The sequence below is a fragment of the Ranitomeya variabilis genome, chromosome 8, assembly GCF_051348905.1.
Source record: "Ranitomeya variabilis isolate aRanVar5 chromosome 8, aRanVar5.hap1, whole genome shotgun sequence".
In the NCBI taxonomy this organism is placed as follows: Eukaryota; Metazoa; Chordata; class Amphibia; order Anura; family Dendrobatidae; genus Ranitomeya; species Ranitomeya variabilis.
In genome coordinates, this window is record NC_135239.1 from 195519939 (window position 1) to 195544036 (window position 24098).

Here is a 24098-nt window from a genome sequence, read left to right on the forward strand (position 1 = left end):
ATACATGTTCCGGGCAGTATATATAGTATATACACATGTACACACGTCTCCTCACACCTCGCACATTGTATATACATGTTCCGGGCAGTATATATATAGTATATACACATGTACACACGTCTCCTCACACCTCGCACATTGTATATACATGTTCCGGGCAGTATATATATAGTATATACACATGTACACACGTCTCCTCACACCTCGCACATTATATATACATGTTCCGTGCAGTATATATAGTATATATACATGTACACACGTCTCCTCGCACCTCGCACATTGTATATACATGTTCCGGGCAGTATATATATAGTATATACACATGTACACACGTCTCCTCACACCTCGCACATTGTATATACATGTTCCGGGCAGTATATATATAGTATATACACATGTACACACGTCTCCTCACACCTCGCACATTATATATTTATGTTCCGTGCAGTATATATAGTATATATACATGTACACACGTCTCCTCGCACATTATATATACATGTTCCGTGCAGTATATATAGTATATACACATGTATACACGTCTCCTCACACCCCGCACATTATATATACATGTTCCGTGCAGTATATATAGTATATACACATGTACACACGTCTCCTCACACCTCACACATTATATATACATGTTCCGGGCAGTATATATAGTATATACACATGTACACACGTCCCCTCACACCCCGCACATTATATATACATGTTCCGTGCAGTATATATAGTATACACACATGTACACCCGTCTCCTCACACCCCGCACATTATATATACATGTTTCGTGCAGTATATATAGTATATACACATGTACACACGTCTCCTCACACCCCGCACATTATATATACATGTTCCGTGCAGTATATATAGTATACACACATGTACACACGTCTCCTCACACCTCGCACATTATATATACATGTTTCGTGCAGTATATATAGTATACACACATGTACACACGTCTCCTCACACCCCGCACATTATATATACATGTTCCGGGCTGTATATATAGTATATACACATGTACACACGTCTCCTCACACCTCGCACATTACATATACATGTTCCGGGCTGTATATATAGTGTATATACACGTACACACGTCTCCTCACACCCCGCACATTATATATACATGTTCCGGGCTGTATATATAGTATACACACATGTACACACGTCTCCTCACACCCCGCACATTATATATACATGTTCCGTGCAGTATATATAGTATATACACATGTACACACGTCTCCTCACACCCCGCACATTATATATACATGTTCCGGGCTGTATATATAGTATATACACATGTACACACGTCTCCTCACACCCCGCACATTATATATACATGTTCCGTGCAGTATATATAGTATATACACATGTACACCCGTCTCCTCACACCCCGCACATTATATATACATGTTCCGTGCAGTATATATAGTATATACACATGTACACACGTCTCCTCACACCTCGCACATTGTATATACATGTTCCGTGCAGTATATATAGTATATACACATGTACACACGTCTCCTCACACCCCGCACATTATATATACATGTTCCGTGCAGTATATATAGTATATACACATGTACAGACGTCTCCTCACACCCCGCACATTATATATACATGTTCCGTGCAGTATATACACATGTACACACGTCTCCTCACACCTCGCACATTATATATACATGTTCCGGGCAGTATATATAGTATATACACATGTACAGACGTCTCCTCACACCCCGCACATTATATATACATGTTCCGGGCAGTATATATAGTATATACACATGTACACACGTCTCCTCACACCTCGCACATTATATATACATGTTCCGTGCAGTGTATATAGTATATACACATGTACAGACGTCTCCTCACACCCCGCACATTATATATACATGTTCCGTGCAGTATATATATAGTATATACACATGAACACACGTCTCCTCACACCCCGCACATTATATATACATGTTCCGTGCAGTATATATAGTATATACACATGTACACACGTCTCCTCACACCCCGCACATTATATATACATGTTCCGTGCAGTATATATAGTATATACACATGTACACACGTCTCCTCACACCCCGCACATTACATATACATGTTCCGTGCAGTATATATAGTATATACACATGTACACACGTCTCCTCACACCCCGCACATTACATATACATGTTCCGTGCAGTATATATAGTATATACACATGTACACACGTCTCCTCACACCCCGCACATTATATATACATGTTCCGTGCTGTATATATAGTATATACACATGTACTCACGTCTCCTCACACCCCGCACATTATATATACATGTTCCGTGCAGTATATATAGTATATACACATGTACACACGTCTCCTCACACCCCGCACATTATATATACATGTTCCGTGCAGTATATATAGTATATACACATGTACAGTCTCCTCACACCCCGCACATTATATATACATGTTCCGTGCTGTATATATAGTATATACACATGTACTCACGTCTCCTCACACCCCGCACATTATATATACATGTTCCGGGCTGTATATATAGTATATACACATGTACACACGTCTCCTCACACCCCGCACATTATATATACATGTTCCGGGCTGTATATATAGTATATACACATGTACACACGTCTCCTCACACCCCGCACATTATATATACATATTCCGGGCAGTATATATAGTATATACACATGTACACACGTCTCCTCACACCCCGCACATTACATATACATGTTCCGTGCAGTATATATAGTATGTACACATGTACACACGTCTCCTCACACCCCGCACATTATATATACATGTTCCGTGCAGTATATATAGTATATACACATGTACACACGTCTCCTCACACCCCGCACATTATATATACATGTTCCGTGCTGTATATATAGTATATACACATGTACACACGTCTCCTCACACCCCGCACATTACATATACATGTTCCGTGCAGTATATATAGTATATACACATGTACACACGTCTCCTCACACCCCGCACATTATATATACATGTTCCGTGCAGTATATACACATGTACACACGTCTCCTCACACCCCGCACATTATATATACATGTTCCGTGCAGTATATACACATGTACACACGTCTCCTCACACCTCGCACATTATATATACATGTTCCGGGCAGTATATATAGTATATACACATGTACAGACGTCTCCTCACACCCCGCACATTATATATACATGTTCCGGGCAGTATATATAGTATATACACATGTACACACGTCTCCTCACACCTCGCACATTATATATACATGTTCCGTGCAGTGTATATAGTATATACACATGTACAGACGTCTCCTCACACCCCGCACATTATATATACATGTTCCGTGCAGTATATATATAGTATATACACATGAACACACGTCTCCTCACACCCCGCACATTATATATACATGTTCCGTGCAGTATATATAGTATATACACATGTACACACGTCTCCTCACACCCCGCACATTATATATACATGTTCCGTGCAGTATATATAGTATATACACATGTACACACGTCTCCTCACACCCCGCACATTATATATACATGTTCCGTGCAGTATATATAGTATATACACATGTACACACGTCTCCTCACACCCCGCACATTACATATACATGTTCCGTGCAGTATATATAGTATATACACATGTACACACGTCTCCTCACACCCCGCACATTATATATACATGTTCCGTGCAGTATATATAGTATATACACATGTACACACGTCTCCTCACACCCCGCACATTATATATACATGTTCCGTGCTGTATATATAGTATATACACATGTACTCACGTCTCCTCACACCCCGCACATTATATATACATGTTCCGTGCAGTATATATAGTATATACACATGTACACACGTCTCCTCACACCCCGCACATTATATATACATGTTCCGTGCAGTATATATAGTATATACACATGTACAGTCTCCTCACACCCCGCACATTATATATACATGTTCCGTGCTGTATATATAGTATATACACATGTACTCACGTCTCCTCACACCCCGCACATTATATATACATGTTCCGTGCAGTATATATAGTATATACACATGTACACACGTCTCCTCACACCCCGCACATTATATATACATGTTCCGGGCTGTATATATAGTATATACACATGTACACACGTCTCCTCACACCCCGCACATTATATATACATATTCCGGGCAGTATATATAGTATATACACATGTACACACGTCTCCTCACACCCCGCACATTATATATACATGTTTCGTGCAGTATATATAGTATATACACATGTACACACGTCTCCTCACACCCCGCACATTACATATACATGTTCCGTGCAGTATATATAGTATGTACACATGTACACACGTCTCCTCACACCCCGCACATTATATATACATGTTCCGTGCAGTATATATAGTATATACACATGTACACACGTCTCCTCACACCCCGCACATTATATATACATGTTCCGTGCTGTATATATAGTATATACACATGTACACACGTCTCCTCACACCCCGCACATTACATATACATGTTCCGTGCAGTATATATAGTATATACACATGTACACACGTCTCCTCACACCTCGCACATTATATATACATGTTCCGTGCAGTATATATAGTATATATACATGTACACACGTCTCCTCACACCCCGCACATTATATATACATGTTCCGTGCAGTATATATAGTATATACACATGTACACACGTCTCCTCACACCCCGCACATTACATATACATGTTCCGTGCAGTATATATAGTATATACACATGCACACACGTCTCCTCACACCCCGCACATTATATATACATGTTCCGTGCAGTATATATAGTATATACACATGTACACACGTCTTCTCACACCCCGCACATTATATATACATGTTCCGTGCAGTATATATAGTATACACACATGTACACACGTCTCCTCACACCCCGCACATTATATATACATGTTCCGGGCAGTATATATAGTATATACACATGTACACACGTCTCCTCACACCCCGCACATTATATATACATGTTCCGGGCAGTATATATAGTATATACACATGTACACACGTCTCCTCACACCCCCGCACATTATATATACATGTTCCGGGCAGTATATATAGTATATACACATGTACACACGTCTCCTCACACCCCGCACATTATATATACATGTTCCGGGCAGTATATATAGTATATACACATGTACACACGTCTCCTCACACCCCGCACATTATATATACATGTTCCGGGCAGTATATATAGTATATACACATGTACACACGTCTCCTCACACCCCGCACATTATATATACATGTTCCGTGCAGTATATATAGTATATACACATGTACACACGTCTTCTCACACCCCGCACATTATATATACATGTTCCGTGCAGTATATATAGTATACACACATGTACACACGTCTCCTCACACCCCGCACATTATATATACATGTTCCGTGCAGTATATATAGTATACACACATGTACACACGTCTCCTCACACCCCGCACATTATATATACATGTTCCGTGCAGTATATATAGTATACACACATGTACACACGTCTCCTCACACCCCGCACATTATATATACATGTTCCGGGCAGTATATATAGTATACACACATGTACACACGTCTCCTCACACCCCGCACATTATATATACATGTTCCGGGCAGTATATATAGTATATACACATGTACACACGTCTCCTCACACCCCGCACATTATATATACATGTTCCGGGCAGTATATATAGTATATACACATGTACACACGTCTCCTCACACCCCGCACATTATATATACATGTTCCGGGCAGTATATATAGTATATACACATGTACACACGTCTCCTCACACCCCGCACATTATATATACATGTTCCGGGCAGTATATATAGTATATACACATGTACACACGTCTCCTCACACCCCGCACATTATATATACATGTTCCGGGCAGTATATATAGTATATACACATGTACACACGTCTCCTCACACCCCGCACATTATATATACATGTTCCGTGCAGTATATATAGTATACACACATGTACACACGTCTCCTCACACCCCGCACATTATATATACATGTTCCGTGCAGTATATATAGTATATACACATGTACACACGTCTCCTCACACCCCGCACATTATATATACATGTTCCGGGCAGTATATATAGTATACACACATGTACACACGTCTCCTCACACCCCGCACATTATATATACATGTTCCGGGCAGTATATATAGTATATACACATGTACACACGTCTCCTCACACCCCGCACATTATATATACATGTTCCGGGCAGTATATATAGTATATACACATGTACACACGTCTCCTCACACCCCGCACATTATATATACATGTTCCGTGCAGTATATATAGTATATACACATGCACACACGTCTCCTCACACCCCGCACATTATATATACATGTTCCGGGCAGTATATATAGTATATACACATGTACACACGTCTCCTCACACCCCGCACATTATATATACATGTTCCGGGCAGTATATATAGTATATACACATGTACACACGTCTCCTCACACCCCGCACATTATATATACATGTTCCGGGCAGTATATATAGTATACACACATGTACACACGTCTCCTCACACCCCGCACATTATATATACATGTTCCGGGCAGTATATATAGTATACACACATGTACACACGTCTCCTCACACCCCGCACATTATATATACATGTTCCGGGCAGTATATATAGTATATACACATGTACACACGTCTCCTCACACCCCGCACATTATATATACATGTTCCGGGCAGTATATATAGTATATACACATGTACACACGTCTCCTCACACCCCGCACATTATATATACATGTTCCGTGCAGTATATATAGTATATACACATGTACACACGTCTCCTCACACCCCGCACATTATATATACATGTTCCGGGCAGTATATATAGTATATACACATGCACACACGTCTCCTCACACCCCGCACATTATATATACATGTTCCGGGCAGTATATATAGTATATACACATGTACACACGTCTCCTCACACCCCGCACATTATATATACATGTTCCGTGCAGTATATATAGTATATACACATGTACGCACGTCTCCTCACACCCCGCACATTATATATACATGTTCTGGGCTGTATATATAGTATATACACATGTACACACGTCTCCTCACACCTCGCACATTATATATACATGTTCCGTGCAGTATATATAGTATACACACATGTACACACGTCTCCTCACACCTCGCACATTATATATACATGTTCCGTGCAGTATATATAGTATACACACATGTACACACGTCTCCTCACACCTCGCACATTACATATACATGTTCCGGGCAGTATATATAGTATATACACATGTACACACGTCTCCTCACACCCCGCACATTATATATACATGTTCCGGGCAGTATATATAGTATATACACATGTACACACGTCTCCTCACACCCCGCACATTATACATGTTCCGGGCAGTATATATAGTATATACACATGTACACACGTCTCCTCACACCCCGCACATTATATATACATGTTCCGTGCAGTATATATAGTATATACACATGTACACACGTCTCCTCACACCCCGCACATTACATATACATGTTCCGGGCAGTATATATAGTATATACACATGTACACACGTCTCCTCACACCCCGCACATTATATATACATGTTCCGGGCAGTATATATAGTATATACACATGTACACACGTCTCCTCACACCCCGCACATTATACATGTTCCGGGCAGTATATATAGTATATACACATGTACACACGTCTCCTCACACCCCGCACATTATATATACATGTTCCGGGCAGTATATATAGTATATACACATGTACACACGTCTCCTCACACCCCGCACATTATATATACATGTTCCGTGCAGTATATATAGTATATACACATGTACACACGTCTCCTCACACCCCGCACATTACATATACATGTTCCGGGCAGTATATATAGTATATACACATGTACACACGTCTCCTCACACCCCGCACATTATATATACATGTTCCGTGCAGTATATATAGTATATACACATGTACACACGTCTCCTCACACCCCGCACATTACATATACATGTTCCGTGCAGTGTATATATAGTATATACACATGTACACACGTCTCCTCACACCCCGCACATTACATATACATGTTCCGTGCTGTATATATAGTATATACACATGTACACACGTCTCCTCACACCCCGCACATTACATATACATGTTCCGTGCAGTGTATATATAGTATATACACATGTACACACGTCTCCTCACACCCCGCACATTATATATACATGTTCCGTGCAGTATATATAGTATATACACATGTACACACGTCTCCTCACACCCCGCACATTATATATACATGTTCCGGGCAGTGTGCGGGAAGTTCCTGTCAGGAGGGCGGGGGCTGGGAGGGACGAGCCGGGTGAAGGAAGACCTGTAATTCCGCTCTGGCCTCCGGAATCCCCGGCAGGTCACACGGGGGATATTGGGGGTCGGAATGACGCGCTGTGGCCCCCAGGGGGCCGGGACCCTCACCTAACAGCCGGCACTGAGCGGTAATCGAGGCGGGGGGTCGCTAATGTCTCCGCCGGCGGCTGTGGCGCCGTACACTGCACGTGTTTAACCCTTTGTTGCCGGAGGGAGGGCTGACCCCAGCGCCGGTACCGGGGCCGCCTCCTGCCGCCGTCACTCACCACTTTCTTCTTACATTGTAGCAAAAAGAATGTCGGAGCGGCCCGAGGATGACGTCAGAGGGGAGCAGCGCAGAGCGGGGGCCCGGCCGCAGCAACGGCGGCAGCAGCAGCAGCACGGGGACAGCGCGACGGCGGCGGCGGCCCTGCCCAGTCCCGGAGCCATGCTGGGGCAGCCCTGGCTACACTGGCTGGACGCCGCCAGGCTGCACGACGGTGAGTGCTGGGCACCGGGGGGGACGGGAGGACGGGACCTGACACTGACCGGCTCCTCTGCTGCATCCCCACAGAGCCGGCCGAAAGTTACAAGGAGAGCAGCGACAAGAAACGGGAAGCCATGAGACTCAGCAAGGAGGGTGAGTGTGTGCCTGCACCTGTGTGCCCCCAGTATGAGGACGGCCCGGTGTGCCCCCCAGTATGAGGACGGCCCTGTGTGCCCCCCGGTATCAAGGCTGCCCTGTGTGCCCCCGGTATGAGGACGGCCCTGTGTGCCCCCCAGTATGAGGACGGCCCTGTGTGCCCCCCAGTATGAGGACGGCCCGGTGTGCCCCCCAGTATGAGGACGGCCCGGTGTGCCCCCCAGTATGAGGACGGCCCGGTGTGCCCCTCGGTATCAAGGCTGCCCTGTGTGCCCCTGGTATGAGGACGGCCCTGTGTGCCCCCCAGTATGAGGACGGCCTTGCGTGCCCCCCAATATCAGGGCTGCCCTGTGTGCCCCCAGTATGGGGATGGCCCTGTGTGCCCCCCGGTATCAGGGCTGCCCTGTGTGCCCCCGGTATCAGGGCTGCCCTGTGTGCCCCCGGTATCAGGGCTGCCCTGTGTGCCCCCCAGTATCAGGGCTGCCCTGTGTGCCCCCCAGTATCAGGGCTGCCCTGTGTGCCCCCCAGTATCAGGGCTGCCCTGTGTGCCCCCCAGTATCAGGGCTGCCCTGTGTGCCCCCCAGTATCAGGGCTGCCCTGTGTGCCCCCCGGTATCAGGACGGCCATTTTTGCCACCCGGTATCAGGACGGCCCTGTGTGCCCCCCGGTATCAGGACGGCCCTGTGTGCCCCCCGGTATCAGGGCTGCCCTGTGTGCCCCCCGGTATCAGAGCTGCTCTGTGTGCCCCCGGTATCATGGCTGCCCTGTGTGCCCCCCAGTATCAGGGCTGCCCTGTGTGCCACCCGGTATCAGGACGGCCCTGTGTGCCACCCGGTATCAGGACGGCCCTGTGTGCCACCCGGTATCAGGACGGCCCTGTGTGCCACCCGGTATCAGGACGGCCCTGTGTGCCACCCGGTATCAGGACGGCCCTGTGTGCCACCCGGTATCAGGACGGCCCTGTGTGCCACCCGGTATCAGGACGGCCCTGTGTGCCACCCGGTATCAGGACGGCCCTGTGTGCCACCCGGTATCAGGACGGCCCTGTGTGCCACCCGGTATCAGGACGGCCCTGTGTGCCACCCGGTATCAGGACGGCCCTGTGTGCCACCCGGTATCAGGACGGCCCTGTGTGCCACCCGGTATCAGGACGGCCCTGTGTGCCACCCGGTATCAGGACGGCCCTGTGTGCCACCCGGTATCAGGACGGCCCTGTGTGCCACCCGGTATCAGGACGGCCCTGTGTGCCACCCGGTATCAGGACGGCCCTGTGTGCCACCCGGTATCAGGACGGCCCTGTGTGCCACCCGGTATCAGGACGGCCCTGTGTGCCACCCGGTATCAGGACGGCCCTGTGTGCCACCCGGTATCAGGACGGCCCTGTGTGCCACCCGGTATCAGGACGGCCCTGTGTGCCACCCGGTATCAGGACGGCCCTGTGTGCCACCCGGTATCAGGACGGCCCTGTGTGCCACCCGGTATCAGGACGGCCCTGTGTGCCACCCGGTATCAGGACGGCCCTGTGTGCCACCCGGTATCAGGACGGCCCTGTGTGCCACCCGGTATCAGGACGGCCCTGTGTGCCACCCGGTATCAGGACGGCCCTGTGTGCCACCCGGTATCAGGACGGCCCTGTGTGCCACCCGGTATCAGGACGGCCCTGTGTGCCCCCTGTTATGAGGTCGGCCCTGTGTGTCGTCCACGACCCCCCATCCCCCCCCCCCCCCCCGGTATCAGGGCTGCCCTGTGTGCCCCCGGTGTGAGGACGGCCCTATGTGACTCCCGGCATAAGGATGGCTGTGCGTGCCCTTCCCCCCGGTATCGGGACGGCCGTGCGTGCACCCCCCCCCCCCCCCCCCCCCATTTATCGGAGCGGCCGTGCGTGCCCAAACCCCCCCCCCCCCGGTGTCGGGACGGCCCTACGTTCCCCCCCGGTATCATGATGACCCTGCGTTTCCCCCAGTATCAGAACAGTAATCGTGTGCCCCCCTCCCGGTATCAGGACAGCCCTGTATGCCACCCTTCCCCCTCAATATTGGGACTGCTCTCTGTGCGCATCGTTATCATAACACTCCCCGTGTGCCCCCTGGTGTAAGGGTATGTGCACACGTTGCGGATTTTGCTGCAGATTCGCAGCAGTTTCGCTGAGTTTACAGTACCATGTAAACCTATGGAAAACAAAATCCGCAGTGCACATCCTGCGGAAAAAAACGCGCGGAAACGCAGAGTTGTTTATTTATTCCGCAGCATGTCAATTCTTTGTTCAGATTCCGCAACGGTTTACACCTGCTCCATAATAGGAATCCGCATGTGTAAAACCGCAGGTGAAATCCGCAAAAAAAAACCACAGGAAATCCACAGTGCTGATTACCTGTGGATTTACCAAAATCAGTCCAGAAAAATCTGCAGAGTAATCCACAGCGTGTGCACATAGCCTTAGGACTGAACTGTGTGCCCCCCCTCCGATTTTACTACTGCCTTATGTGCGCCTCGGTATCAGAACAGTCTCCGTGTGCCCACCCCCCACCCCAGTATCAGGACTGACCTGTGTGCCCCCATTTCAGGAATGCCCCGTTATCAGAAGAACCCTGGTATCAGAAGAGTCTCTGCATGCCCCCTGGTATCAGAGCAGCCCTCCGTGCCCCCCTCCCCCAGTATCGGAATAACCCTGTGTGCGCCTCCCAGAGCCATGGGTGCCCCCCTCCACGTTCGTATCATTAAAGCCTTGTGTGACCCCCATCCCCGTTATTGGAGAAGCCCTGTGTCCCCCATCCCCCACCTTGGTATCAGAAAAACCCTGTGTGATCCCGGTATCAGAGGAGCCATATTCCCGCCCCGGTATTGGAGAGCCCAAGTCTCCCTGCCTGGTATCGGAGAAGCCCGGTGTGACCCACGGTATCGGGACTGCACTGCATTCCATCTGTATTAGAACAGTCCCTGTGTGCCCCCTGGTATTAGAGCAGCCCTATGTGCCCCCTGCTATCGGAGCAGCGCTCCCCCCCCCAATATCAATATTGCCATTCTGTGCCCCCTGACATCAGTATTGCCCCTGACTGCCCTGATATCAGAACTGCCCCTGTGTGCCCCCCAATATCAGAGCTACCCTTGTGTTCCCCCATTATCAGGGGTGTCCCCCGATATCAGTATTGCCCCTGACTGCCCCAATATCAGAACTGCCCATGTTGCCCTTGTGTTCCCCCAATAGCAGTGGTGTCCCCTGATATCAGGACCTTCCCTGTGTCTGTCCGTCTCCCCCCATATTAGAACTGCCCGTGCATTTCCCTATATTGGAACTGTCCCCATGTGCCCCCTGAAGTAACTTCACCTGTGCTCCCCTCTATATATTATCAGACCCCCATGTAGCTATACCTGCCTGACCCACACCATATATTATCAAAACTGCCTCCCCCCTCCACTATATCAAAACTACACCTGCGTTCCCCCAGTATAGCCCAATGCGATAACCCCTCTGAGACGCCCCCTCATCTTATTACTGAGCAGTGGAAATATTTCGCCCAATCAGGGCCCATTCCGCAGACATGTGACTCCGCAGAACTCCTTGTTGCTACATTGTTGTGTTGTAACAAAAGGGGAAAAAGTGGCCAGTAATCTGTCCTCTCTTCTCCAATCCCGTGATTAAAGGGATCCTGCCATTGCTTATTTCTCTGGTGTGGTCATGCTGCCTGAAGTCGTGATAGTCTCTCAGTATTAAAGGGGTCTCCTCTCTCTAGCATTCTGCACGCCGTCAGAGCCTGTGCTAATAATAATAGGAACAGCCGGTCCTCGCCCATCTTGGTCCAGTGCTGAGTCTCCATCACTGCCTCAGTGACAGCACGTCAGCAGCCGATGTAGATGACAAAATGGACATTTTATTAAACAGATCTCTTAGTCCTGATGAGGCTGGTGTACATACTTTGAAAAATCTGTCAGAATGGCTGTATAACCATGAATATTTTAGGAGTACAGCGACTCAATAAAATAAAGACTTTCTGACATGGATTTTTTTTAAGTAAGCACACCAGCCTCATCAGGTTTGAGATCAGTCTGATGAATGCAGATTGCATAGTGAAGTGTGTGACCGATCCGATTTAAGGAGCAGCGGCCATGTGACGGATAAGCAATGTCCGCATTGATGAGCGATTGCTATTTCACCTCTATGCAACCTTGTAAGTCTACGTTCACATTTGCGGTCTGCGCCGCAGCGTCGGGCGCCGCAGCGTCGCCGCATGCATCATGCGCCCCTATATTTAACATGGGGGCGCATGGACATGCGTCGCACTTGCGTTTTTCGCCGCATGCGTCACTGCGGCGCACACGTCCGGGCGCAGAGGACGCAGCAAGTTGCATTTTTGCGTCCAAAATCAATCAAAAAAAGGACGCATGCGGCGCACAACGCAAATGTGAACGTAGCCTAAGAAGTGACGGAAACTTGTAGGAAAGTGTCACCGGAGGGGCTTGATGTCTGGGAGATGACACGGTCATGGTGCGCTGTGATGACGTCTCCTGCCTCCGTGACCTGACCTGAACTTCATCTCTTTTTAGCTGTTTGCTCTGTGGTTAGACACCTGCTTGGTGATTTTCGCCTCTCGCTGTTCAGGTGCAACGTTTGCATCATCTTTTCTATATCCTCATGTGCCATCTTTCTGCCATTCCTGTGTTAGGTTTTAATACATGGCCTTAGTCCGATGCTGCTGTTGAAGAATAAACGGGGGGTAGACAGCTGTCTTGTTTTAGGATCAGGACCTTGCTTATTCCCTCGTACAATCGACGTTAACAGATTGTGTCCCCAAGTCAAGAAATCGGGCAGTGCCGCTGTCGGGGCAGAATGTACACATCTCCGCTGATCTTATGGGCAATGTCGGCAGGTCTTCCACCCATGTAGTCTACAGACTGGCTGGCACGTAAGGGCATAATTAGTGTGCAGTCAGCTCTACACCCGGGGTTTTTGCAGAATTACTCATCAGGATTGATTTCTTTAGGACTGATGACACATGAATCGACGGAACACGAGTGCGATCCTCAAATGAGTTGTGTGTATGTATATGTATATATATGTATGTATGTATGTATGTATGTATATATATATATATATATATATATATATATATATATATATATATATATATATATATATATATATATATATATATATATATATATATATATATATATTGAAGTGCAATCAGTTTCCAGTTCATTTTTCTGATTAAAGTACGTGCTAGAGGAAAACCTGTACCTGTCCCAGCCTGATGGCCCAATTAGATGAGCCAATAATCCAGAAACGAGCGTTCCAAACACGTCACCCCGAACTAAAAGACTGAACAAAATGCTAATATGCAGGATACAATGATTTGCAAGCTGGCTTAATAATTATCATTATGTAATCATTCTGTGCCCACAAAATATCGCATTTTCAACGCCACGTCCTGTTGATAATTATTATCGACAGGACGTCGCAACGTTAAATCGATGTTCCATGATCTTGTGTTTCGCCAGTTGATGGTGTTTTAATGGTCTGGATTGGCCATTGTAATGGCTCTGTTCCCGTTAGTAGCCCCCCGACTCCCGGCTCATCTGGTGAGTTGGTCAATACATCTAGGAGGACAATGAATAGAGAGGAGACTACATGTGTGCCGTTTTCTCCATTCCTTTTGGAGAGTTTGGAAACAACTGAGCAAGTGTTCTTGACGATGATCATCACTTCCATGGCAGGGAGCACGTGCAACCACCTTTCCGTTCATTCTGGAGATCGGTGAGGGTCCCAGAAGTTAGAGCTACATCTTTCAGACCTTTGGATGGATAACTTGCACCCTCTTTTTATCAAATTGCTTTCCACCAGGGAACACTACAACCGTGCATCTCACAGTTCAGGATTAACATCACCAATCCTCAAATATATGGTGACGATATACATATGACATGAGTTGGAAAATCTGCAGCATCAACAAAGTTGGTGAGATTTTACGAAATCTCATCCAGAAAGCCAGAAAAAAAAAATCGATGAAGAATCTCTGCTATAATTGGCCTGTGGCACATATTTTAACTCCAAAGCATGTCTATTTATGCTGCAAAGTTTCACCGTTAGCAGTGTATAGGTCATTCTGCAGCTCATCCTGTCGCTGTTTTTTTTTTTGCCCCATAATACAAAGACCTGCTGCAAATCTCAAACCCACGGCTCTCGGTAAGTTTTTGCTGTGGATATGCTGCGCAGCAGGTTAATTAAAATCTTATGCACAATGCGGGGACTGTAAAATCCAGTGGATTTACCATGTTTTTGCTACTTGGGATCTTGCCCTGAGATTCCACGAGTTACTAGCACTGATTTGCAGCATGTTTCAAAGTCCTGCAGCTGAATAGAACACTTCTGATCTTCCTAAGCAATCAACTGCTCGCTGTACATGTTTCGCCGGGAGGGCCGTACATGCTGCGCGGGGAGGGCCGTACATGCTGCGCGGGGAGGGCCGTACATGCTGCGCGGGGAGGGCCGTACATGCTGCGCGGGGAGGGCCGTACATGCTGCGCGGGGAGGGCCGCACATGCTGCGCGGGGAGGGCCGCACATGCTGCGCGGGGAGGGCCGCACATGCTGCGCGGGGAGGGCCGCACATGCTGCGCGGGGAGGGCCGCACATGCTGCGCGGGGAGGGCCGCACATGCTGCGCGGGGAGGGCCGCACATGCTGCGCGGGGAGGGCCGTACAGGCCGCACCTCCAGTGGTACAAGAGGCCAGGCTGAAAATCTAATCTGCTGTGTACATGGGATTGTATGGCAACACGCAGACGTGTTGCTGTGTCTTTTCTTGGTCTTAATAGTGAGGGTGTTAGCCATGCAGCCCCCTTCCTGTCAGATATACCTGTATAAGGTGGGTATACCCCTAAGAATATAAGACCACTATGTACACAGGCTGGTGAGGTGTGACCATGTCTAGAAGGAAACTGTTTTCTGCCATTGTGGTGACTCTGAAACCACACCACTTTGTTTATTCGCTTCAGTCCTGGGAGCGGACTTCCTCCCCCTCTGTCACGGTATCACTTTTGAGTGTGACACTTTCACCCAAGTTTTCATTGTGCTTATCAGGTTACGTTAACAGATTACTTTAAGGGGTAATTCTCATCAACTTTAATGAGTACAATGGCAAGGTGCTTGTAAACCAGAGCAACTTTGCAATTTACTTATTAAAAATCCTCTCCGTTCTCAAAATTGGAAAGATTTTTAATGTTGTTTTCTGCTCGTTGCCTAGATTACTGGCAATCTCTGCAGTGTGGGTATGGAGTGCAGCACTCACAAGCTCTTTGCTAATGAGCTTGCAAGCACTGCTTTGAAACCAGCTTGAGCACCCCCTTCTTTTCTCCAATGCTGCAGAGTCTGTATCTGCTTGTAGCATGCGAGAAGGCACAGTTCGGGCCGGAGGTGCGGTCGAAACTGTCAGTTATCAAGAGTGCAAGCAGGAGGCAGGGGAGCGGTGTGGTCCTGAAACACCCATCATGAGGGGAAAAAAAGGAGTCCGCACAACATGACTGTTTAAATCAAGCGTAGCACCTTATAGGGGACATGGCCATCATTGTCATATTTGAATAAAGAACAATTTCTGGCATTTGGACACTAAAGGTATTAATGGATTTGTCCCCTGCAAGGTGCTGTGCTGTGCAACAGACTTCCATAAAAAATGCTGCTGGTCTAAATGGAAGATTGTGGGGTCAGTTGACTTGTGATCTGAGAAAAGTGGGTGTCCAGAGAAAATGGCTGATGCCTAGCTGCCTCAGTTAGTCCCAGGAATTGTGTGATCGCTAGACCCAGCGTTGGGTATATCACATCTTCAGAGCTGTTTTTCCCTGTAACTCGGGCTTCTATATCTGTCGCAGTTACAGGGGAAATACTCAGTGGTGTATTCTGACCTCAGGGTCTCGTTTAAAGTAAAGTTGGTGAAAATTTACGCTGTCATGTTCGATGGAATGGGAGATGGAGTACCGACTCTTACCGAACGGTGACTACAGCTCTTCTGTTGGTTAGCCGACGTTATCGTGGCATCGTGACGCACAGGTGACGTTCCACCAGACTGGCTAATCAGAACAAGAGCCACGGACATCCTCTCCGTCATGGCCGCAGGAATGGGTCGTGGCTCCACATTTTCACCACTGAATAAATAAAAAAAAAATGCAAAAAACGCTCCATGCATGTAAAATAAGGCAAAACTCTTCAACCTGGAAATATCCACGTCAAAAACCTCATGGGCAAAAGGTGTTGTCCACTGTCTGCACGAGAGCCGTTTCACATCTCATTTTTGAATATTTTTTTTTGAAGAAGCGTCACGTTATGTGTAAAACCGCCATCGTGCTCACGGTGGAGGACGTCTTTTGCCCGTGCACGGCTGTGTGTTTACTTGTAGAATAAAGTTTGGATTTTATCTTCGGTGCTTGCCATACTTATTTAATGGATATCCTAGACCTTAATCATAGGTCAGAATTTTGCATCAGTATTTCCCAGTTAAAGCTACGGAAGCGATAAGCGCGTTCTCTCACAGCGTATCCGTTTTTATGTGTGCTGCCATAGTTGTAACGACGGTGTGATTGGAATTATTTTATGGAAGCCGCTTACAGCACAATGGATATATTCACGCGGTGGACACCGAAGGGCAATTCCATGTTGCCGTTATTACCATCATTACGCTAACGTTTGGCTTGTGAGCACTTACACATGCCATATCGGCTTTGTCTGGACATTATAACTAGGGTTTGTGTTGGACGTTGCCCCAGGGACATGAAGATTTGTGGTGCAGGTTTGAAAACATTTTTTCTAGTGCATATATACGTCCATAATTCAGGCTCCTAAATTGCAATTAATCACTAAAGATAATTGCGCTTCCCAGATTTTTGCAGCAGATTCTCTTACAAAAGAACGTACAGATCCTACGTGTGATTTATACTGAATAGTAGCAAGTGGAGATATTGAAAAGTTCAAGGAACTGATACAGAAAGTGTTTTGGAAGATTGCATAACTTTTTATTACACAGTGAAGTCTGGAAAAGTTGGATGTCTGCACCCGAGACTACCTGTGATTTTAGGTGGTTCTTCAGAATAAGCTGTGAGGTGTCTACATGAGGAATAACACTTTAATCTGGCCATTATATGACTTGGATCTTGTAAGTTTTGGTTGTCTCTGAGCTAGTGGGTGTCTTCTAGCTCAGCACAATAATGAGGGATTCCTGCTCTCCTGTCCCTTTGTAGTCCTGCTTAAAAGCAGCAACAGCATGGAGGATATCATAGAACTACTGAGCAGTGTAGCTGTGAATCTAGCACCAAGGATTCTTGCTCTCCTGTCTCTATAGCCATGTTCAAAAGCATCAACAGCATGGAGTGCAGCATATAGAACTACTGAGCAGTGTAGCTGTGAACCTAGCACCAATGATTCTTGCTCTCCTGTCTCTTTATAACCATGTTCAAAAGCAGCAATAGCATGGAGGACATCATACAGAACTGCTGATCATTGTAGCTGTGGATTAGGCACCAGGGATCCCTACTCTCCTGCCTTTTTGTAGCCATGTTCAAAAGCAGCAACAGCATGGAGTACATCATATAGAACTACTGAGCAGTGTAGCCATGAATCAAGCACCAGGGATTCCTGCTCCTGACTCTTTGTAGCCATGTTCAAAACCTGAGCAGTGTAGCTGTGAATTAAGCACCAGGGATTCCTACTCTCCTGTCTCTTTGTAGCCATGTTCAAAAGCAGCAACAGCATGGAGTACATCATGTAAAGCGCCATGGAATAAATGGCGCTATAAACATGTACAATAATAATAATAATATAGAACTACTGAGCAGCGTAGCTGTGAATCCAGCACTGGGGTGAGATAAGCATCTACTAGAAAGCTGCAGCGATACCTCTTCTTTCTCCACCCTTCTTTATAGACTTTAGAAGGCAGCTTTAATCTGATCTCTCAGTGACCCTGGCCATCTATCCTGTCCTGTCTTGAGCAAGGCTGACTTTAGCTGTTTGCTGTTGTTTTTTTTTTTTCTTCCAGAGTGGATGATGAGTTCAGGAAGTGGGCGGGGGGGGAGACGTGGCTCATTAGTGGATAATGAAGCATATTTATCAGATAAGATATATTACAAAGTTTCTTATATTTTTTTTATTTGCAAAGTTTGTTAAAAGGGCAATGACCATATAAGCTGCTCTATTGGCCGGCACCCAGTCCTCCGAGAAAGTCTTTTTTTTTTTTTAAACAAGTGAAGGACCCAAGTTCTGTTTACTAATTATTTTTTTTCTTACTCCTAAGCCTTGTAGACTCCTCCGAGCTCTTTCACATTAATGCGTGCTGTCTTGTGGCTGGAGGCCAGTGAGACATTGACTTGCACTAGCCGCCGTGTTTGGAATACAAATCCGAATGTTATACGATGGCAGCTGACAGGCGACAAGGACACCCCTGCTTAAAAAGGGAAAGCAAAGTGGAGAAGCAGGACTTCGATTCTTCATCTTCATTTTGCGCCCAAGTAACGTGCGGCTTTTGTGGCTGCCAGTACAAAGCCAAGAAATCAGGCCACACTCCGGCCAGATCTTCAGCTAATTGCTTCTTTATTATAAGCCGAGCTAATGCGTAGTTCGGTCCTTTTCAATAAGCCGTAGAATCTGCTCTCGTAGCCCCCAGCATATTGTCAAAGTCTTTCTTCCGTCTCCGTTCGGATTGCTCCACTGTGGTCTGTGACACTGTCTCATGCAATTATCGCTCCGCAGCCTGATGGCTGGATCTAAAGGCGACTTTCCTGGGACTTGCCATGAGAGACGGCCTTTTTAGTGTCAATATTAAAGCACATCATTATTGGCTCGGTGTTAAGCAGCCGCGGCTGGGGTATTAGAGAGAACATTTCTGTCACTTCTTCCTCCGCGTTGAACGCTGTGTAACACGCGTATGCCGTCAATAGCTTAGGCCGGGGTTACGCGGTTATAATTTGCATGCGTACATCTGTACCTGCCTTCAGCGAGAACAGATTGCTGCTTGCTGGATTAGTATCATTATTAAGGGTGCATTTAAAGGGAACAGTTTTATGTATGGAAGTTTCCTGTGTCTACGATTGTCCTCCAATTAAAATATTACCCTTTTTTTGTGGAAATAAGTCGTGCAAGTTATGATAAAGTCTAATGTGGAAGTGTCGTATGCAAATCAGGCTGCAAGTGCTCTGGGGAAGGTGTCAGACGGTTTCTTCCAGGTGCACTGGGTTTGTGTCAGACGGCTTCTTTTAGGTGCACTGGTTGGTGCCAGACGGCTTCTTTTAGGTGCACTGGTTGGTGTCAGACTGCTTCTTCCAGGTGCACTGGGTTGGTACCAGACGGCTTCTTCCAGGTGCACTGGTTGGTGCCAGACAGCTTCTTCCAGGTGCACTGGGGAGTGTCAGGCGGCTTCTTCCAGGTGCAGTGGGGAGTGTCAGGCGGCTTCTTCCAGGTGCAGTGGGGAGTGTCAGGCGGCTTCTTCCAGGTGCAGTGGGGAGTGTCAGGCGGCTTCTTCCAGGTGCAGTGGGGAGTGTCAGGCGGCTTCTTCCAGGTGCAGTGGGGAGTGTCAGGCGGCTTCTTCCAGGTGCACTGGGGAGTGTCAGGCGGCTTCTTCCAGGTGCACTGGGGAGTGTCAGGCGGCTTCTTCCAGGTGCAGTGGGGAGTGTCAGGCGGCTTCTTCCAGGTGCAGTGGGGAGTGTCAGGCGGCTTCTTCCAGGTGCACTGGGGAGTGTCAGGCGGCTTCTTCCAGGTGCACTGGGGAGTGTCAGGCGGCTTCTTCCAGGTGCACTGGGGAGTGTCAGGCGGCTTCTTCCAGGTGCACTGGGGAGTATCAGGCGGCTTCTTCCAGGTGCACTGGGGAGTGTCAGGCGGCTTCTTCCAGGTGCACTGGGGAGTGTCAGGCGGCTTCTTCCAGGTGCACTGGGGAGTGTCAGGCGGCTTCTTCCAGGTGCAGTGGGGAGTGTCAGACGGCTTCTTCCAGGTGCAGTGGGGAGTGTCAGACGGCTTCTTCCAGGTGCACTGGGGAGTGTCAGACGGCTTCTTCCAAGTGCACTGGTTTGGTGTCAGACGGCTTCTTCCAGGTGCACTGGGTTGGTGTCAGATGGTTCCTTCCAGGTGTACTGGGTTGGTGTCAGATGGCTTCTTCCAGGTGTACTGGGTTGGTGTCAGACTTCTTTTTCCAGGTGCACTGGGTTGGTGTCAGACGGCTTCTTCCAGGTGCACTGGGTTGGTGTCAGACGGCTTCTTCCAGGTGCATTGAAAAAGGGAATTTCATTGGGGTCACTCTTCACCTAATCAACTTTAGATATGTTTGTCTTGTATACCAAGAACTTTCGCACCATATATTACAAACTGACACCAAAGAGACCATGTGAATGCATGCTTAAGAGTGGAGTCGGATACTTTTTGAGGAGACCATTTGGGATTTTCACGTGTGTGTGTGTGTGTGTGTGTGTGTGTGTGTACACACACACACGTATGTTCACATACTTATATATACAGTTGTGTGAAAAAGTATTTGCCCCTTCCTGATTTCCTATTCTTTTGCATGCTTGTCACACTTAAATGTCTCAGGTCACCAAACAAATTTAATACAATACCAGACAAAGATAATACAAGTAACCAAAAAATGCAGTTTTTAAATGAAGGTCGTTATTAAAGGAAAAAGAAATCCAAACCTACAGGGCATGTGTTAAGTGATTGCCCCCTAACCTTATAACTGGTTGGGACGCCCTTAGCAGCAACAACTGCAATTAAGCATTTGCGATAACTGGCAATGAGTGTTTTACAACGCTCTGGAGGAATTTTGGCCCACTCATCTTTGCAGAATTGTTGTAATTCAGTCACATTGGAGGGTTTCCGAGCATGAACCACCTTTTTAAGGTCATGCCACAGCATCTCAATTGGATTAAGGTCAGGACTTTGATTAGGCCACTCCAAAGTCTTAATTTTGTTTTTCCTGAGCCATTCAGAGGTGGACTTGCTGGAGTGTTTTGGATAATAATAATAATTTTTATTTATATAGCACCAACATATTCCGCAGCGCTTTACAATTAAGCGGGGACCTGTACAAACAATAAATTCGGTACGAGTTAAGACAATTTAAACAGTGACCTTAGGAGTGAGGTCCCTGCTCACAAGCTTACAATCTACAAGGAAATGGGGGGACACAATAGGTGAAAAGTGCTCGTTATTTCAGGTCTGGCAATTATAATAAATAGGGATTTTTATACAAAGCTGCATGATCCGGTCATCAGCCCGTGTGTTTAAGTGCAATAGTCAAGTATCAAGTGCAGTTATCGTGTGCATGGAGGTTGTGGAGACAGATGAATAGTAGGGTGCAGATTCAGAGTAATATTTGGAAGGAGGGAACAGGGCAAAGTTAGTTTACTGAGTAGTTGATGTGGTAGGCTTGTTTGAAGAGATGGGTTTTTAAAGCGCTCTTGAATAGGTCGGGGCTAGGTATCAGTCTGATCATCTGGGGAAGTGCATTCCAGAGAGCTGGCGCAGCACGAGAGAAGTCTTGGAGACGGAGGTGCGAGGTTCGGATTACGGGGGATGTTAGCCTTAGGTCGTTTGTAGAACGGAGGGCACGTGTAGGGCGATAGACAGAGATGAGAGAGGAGCTATAAGGCAGTGCAGAACTGTGGAGAGCTTTGTGGGTGAGAGAGGAGTTTATACTGGACCCTGTAGCGAATGGGTAGCCAGTGTAATGACTGGCACAAGATGGAGGCATTGGTGAAGCGGCTGGACAGAAATATGACTCTGGCTACCGCATTCAAGATGGATTGGACAGGAGAAAGTTTGGAAAGAGGGAGACCAATCAGAAGAGAGTTACTTGGATCATTGTGCTACTGCATAACCCAAGTGCGCTTCGGCTTGAGGTCACGAACAGATGGCCCGACATTCTCCTTCAGGATTTTTTGGTAGAGTGCAGGTCTTCCAGGTCCTGAAGCAGCAAAACAGCCCCAGACCATCACACTGCCATCACCATATTTTACTGTTGGTATGACGTTCCTTTTCTGAAATGATGTGTTACTTCTACGCCAGATGTAATGGGACATACACCTTCCAAAAAGTTCAACTTTTGTCTCGTCAGTCCACAGAGTATTCTTCCAAAAGTCTTGGGGATCATCAAGATGTTTTCTGGCATAACTGAGATGAACCTTTATGTTTTTATTGCTCTGCAGTGATTTTCATCTTGGAACATGCAGGCCATTTTTGCACAGTCTCTTATCGTGGAGTCATGAACACTGACTTTAACTGAGGCAAGTGAGGCCTACAGTTCTTTGGATGTTTTTGTGTGGTCTTTTGTGACCTCTTGCGTGAGTTGTCGCTGCACTCTCGGGGTAATTTTGGTCAGCCAGCCACTCCTGGGAAGGTTCACTTCTGTTCCATGTTTTCACCATTTGTGGATAATGGCTCTCACTGCGGTTTGCTGGTGTCCCAAAGCTTTAGAATTGGTTTTAAATCCTTTCCCAGACTGAAAGATCTCAATTACTTTGTGTCTCATTTGTTCCAGAATTTCTTTGGATCGCGTCATCATGTCTAGCTCTTGAGGAACTTTTGGTCACTTTTTCTGGCAGGTCCTATTTAAGTGATTTCTTGATTGAGAACAGGTGTGGCAGTAATCAGGCCTGTGCGTGGCTAGGGAGTTTGAATTCCACTTTCCAAAGATGTCATAAACCAGTTAATTTATGTTTTTATTTGGTTATATATATATTTCTTTTTTTTTTGGGGGGGGTAATCACTTATTCACACAGGGCTTGTAGGTTTGGATTTCTTTTCCCTTTAGTAATAAAGACCTTCGATTTTAAAAACTGCATTTTGCGTTTACTTGTGTTATCTTTGTCTAATATTTACATTGGTTCTGTCTGAAACACTTTACGTGTGACAAACATGCCAAATAATAGGAAATCAGGAAGGGGCAAACACT

At 46.8% G+C, this 24098-nt stretch overlaps 1 protein-coding gene across 4 annotated transcripts in view; it reads left to right on the plus strand.

Annotated features, from left to right (window-relative positions):
- Positions 1-24098, plus strand: part of ATXN7 (ataxin 7) — a 106658-nt gene that overhangs the window by 40047 nt on the left and 42513 nt on the right. For 3 of the 4 annotated variants that reach the window (XM_077275895.1, XM_077275892.1, XM_077275894.1), the window contains exons 3-4: positions 8849-9040; positions 9115-9180. In XM_077275895.1, coding sequence (XP_077132010.1) covers positions 8857-9040; positions 9115-9180 — 250 coding nt within the window. In that variant the 5' untranslated portion in view covers positions 8849-8856. Of the gene's footprint in view, positions 1-8550; positions 8690-8848; positions 9041-9114; positions 9181-24098 lie in introns of those variants that run through there. The other variant, XM_077275896.1, reaches the window with a different exon arrangement.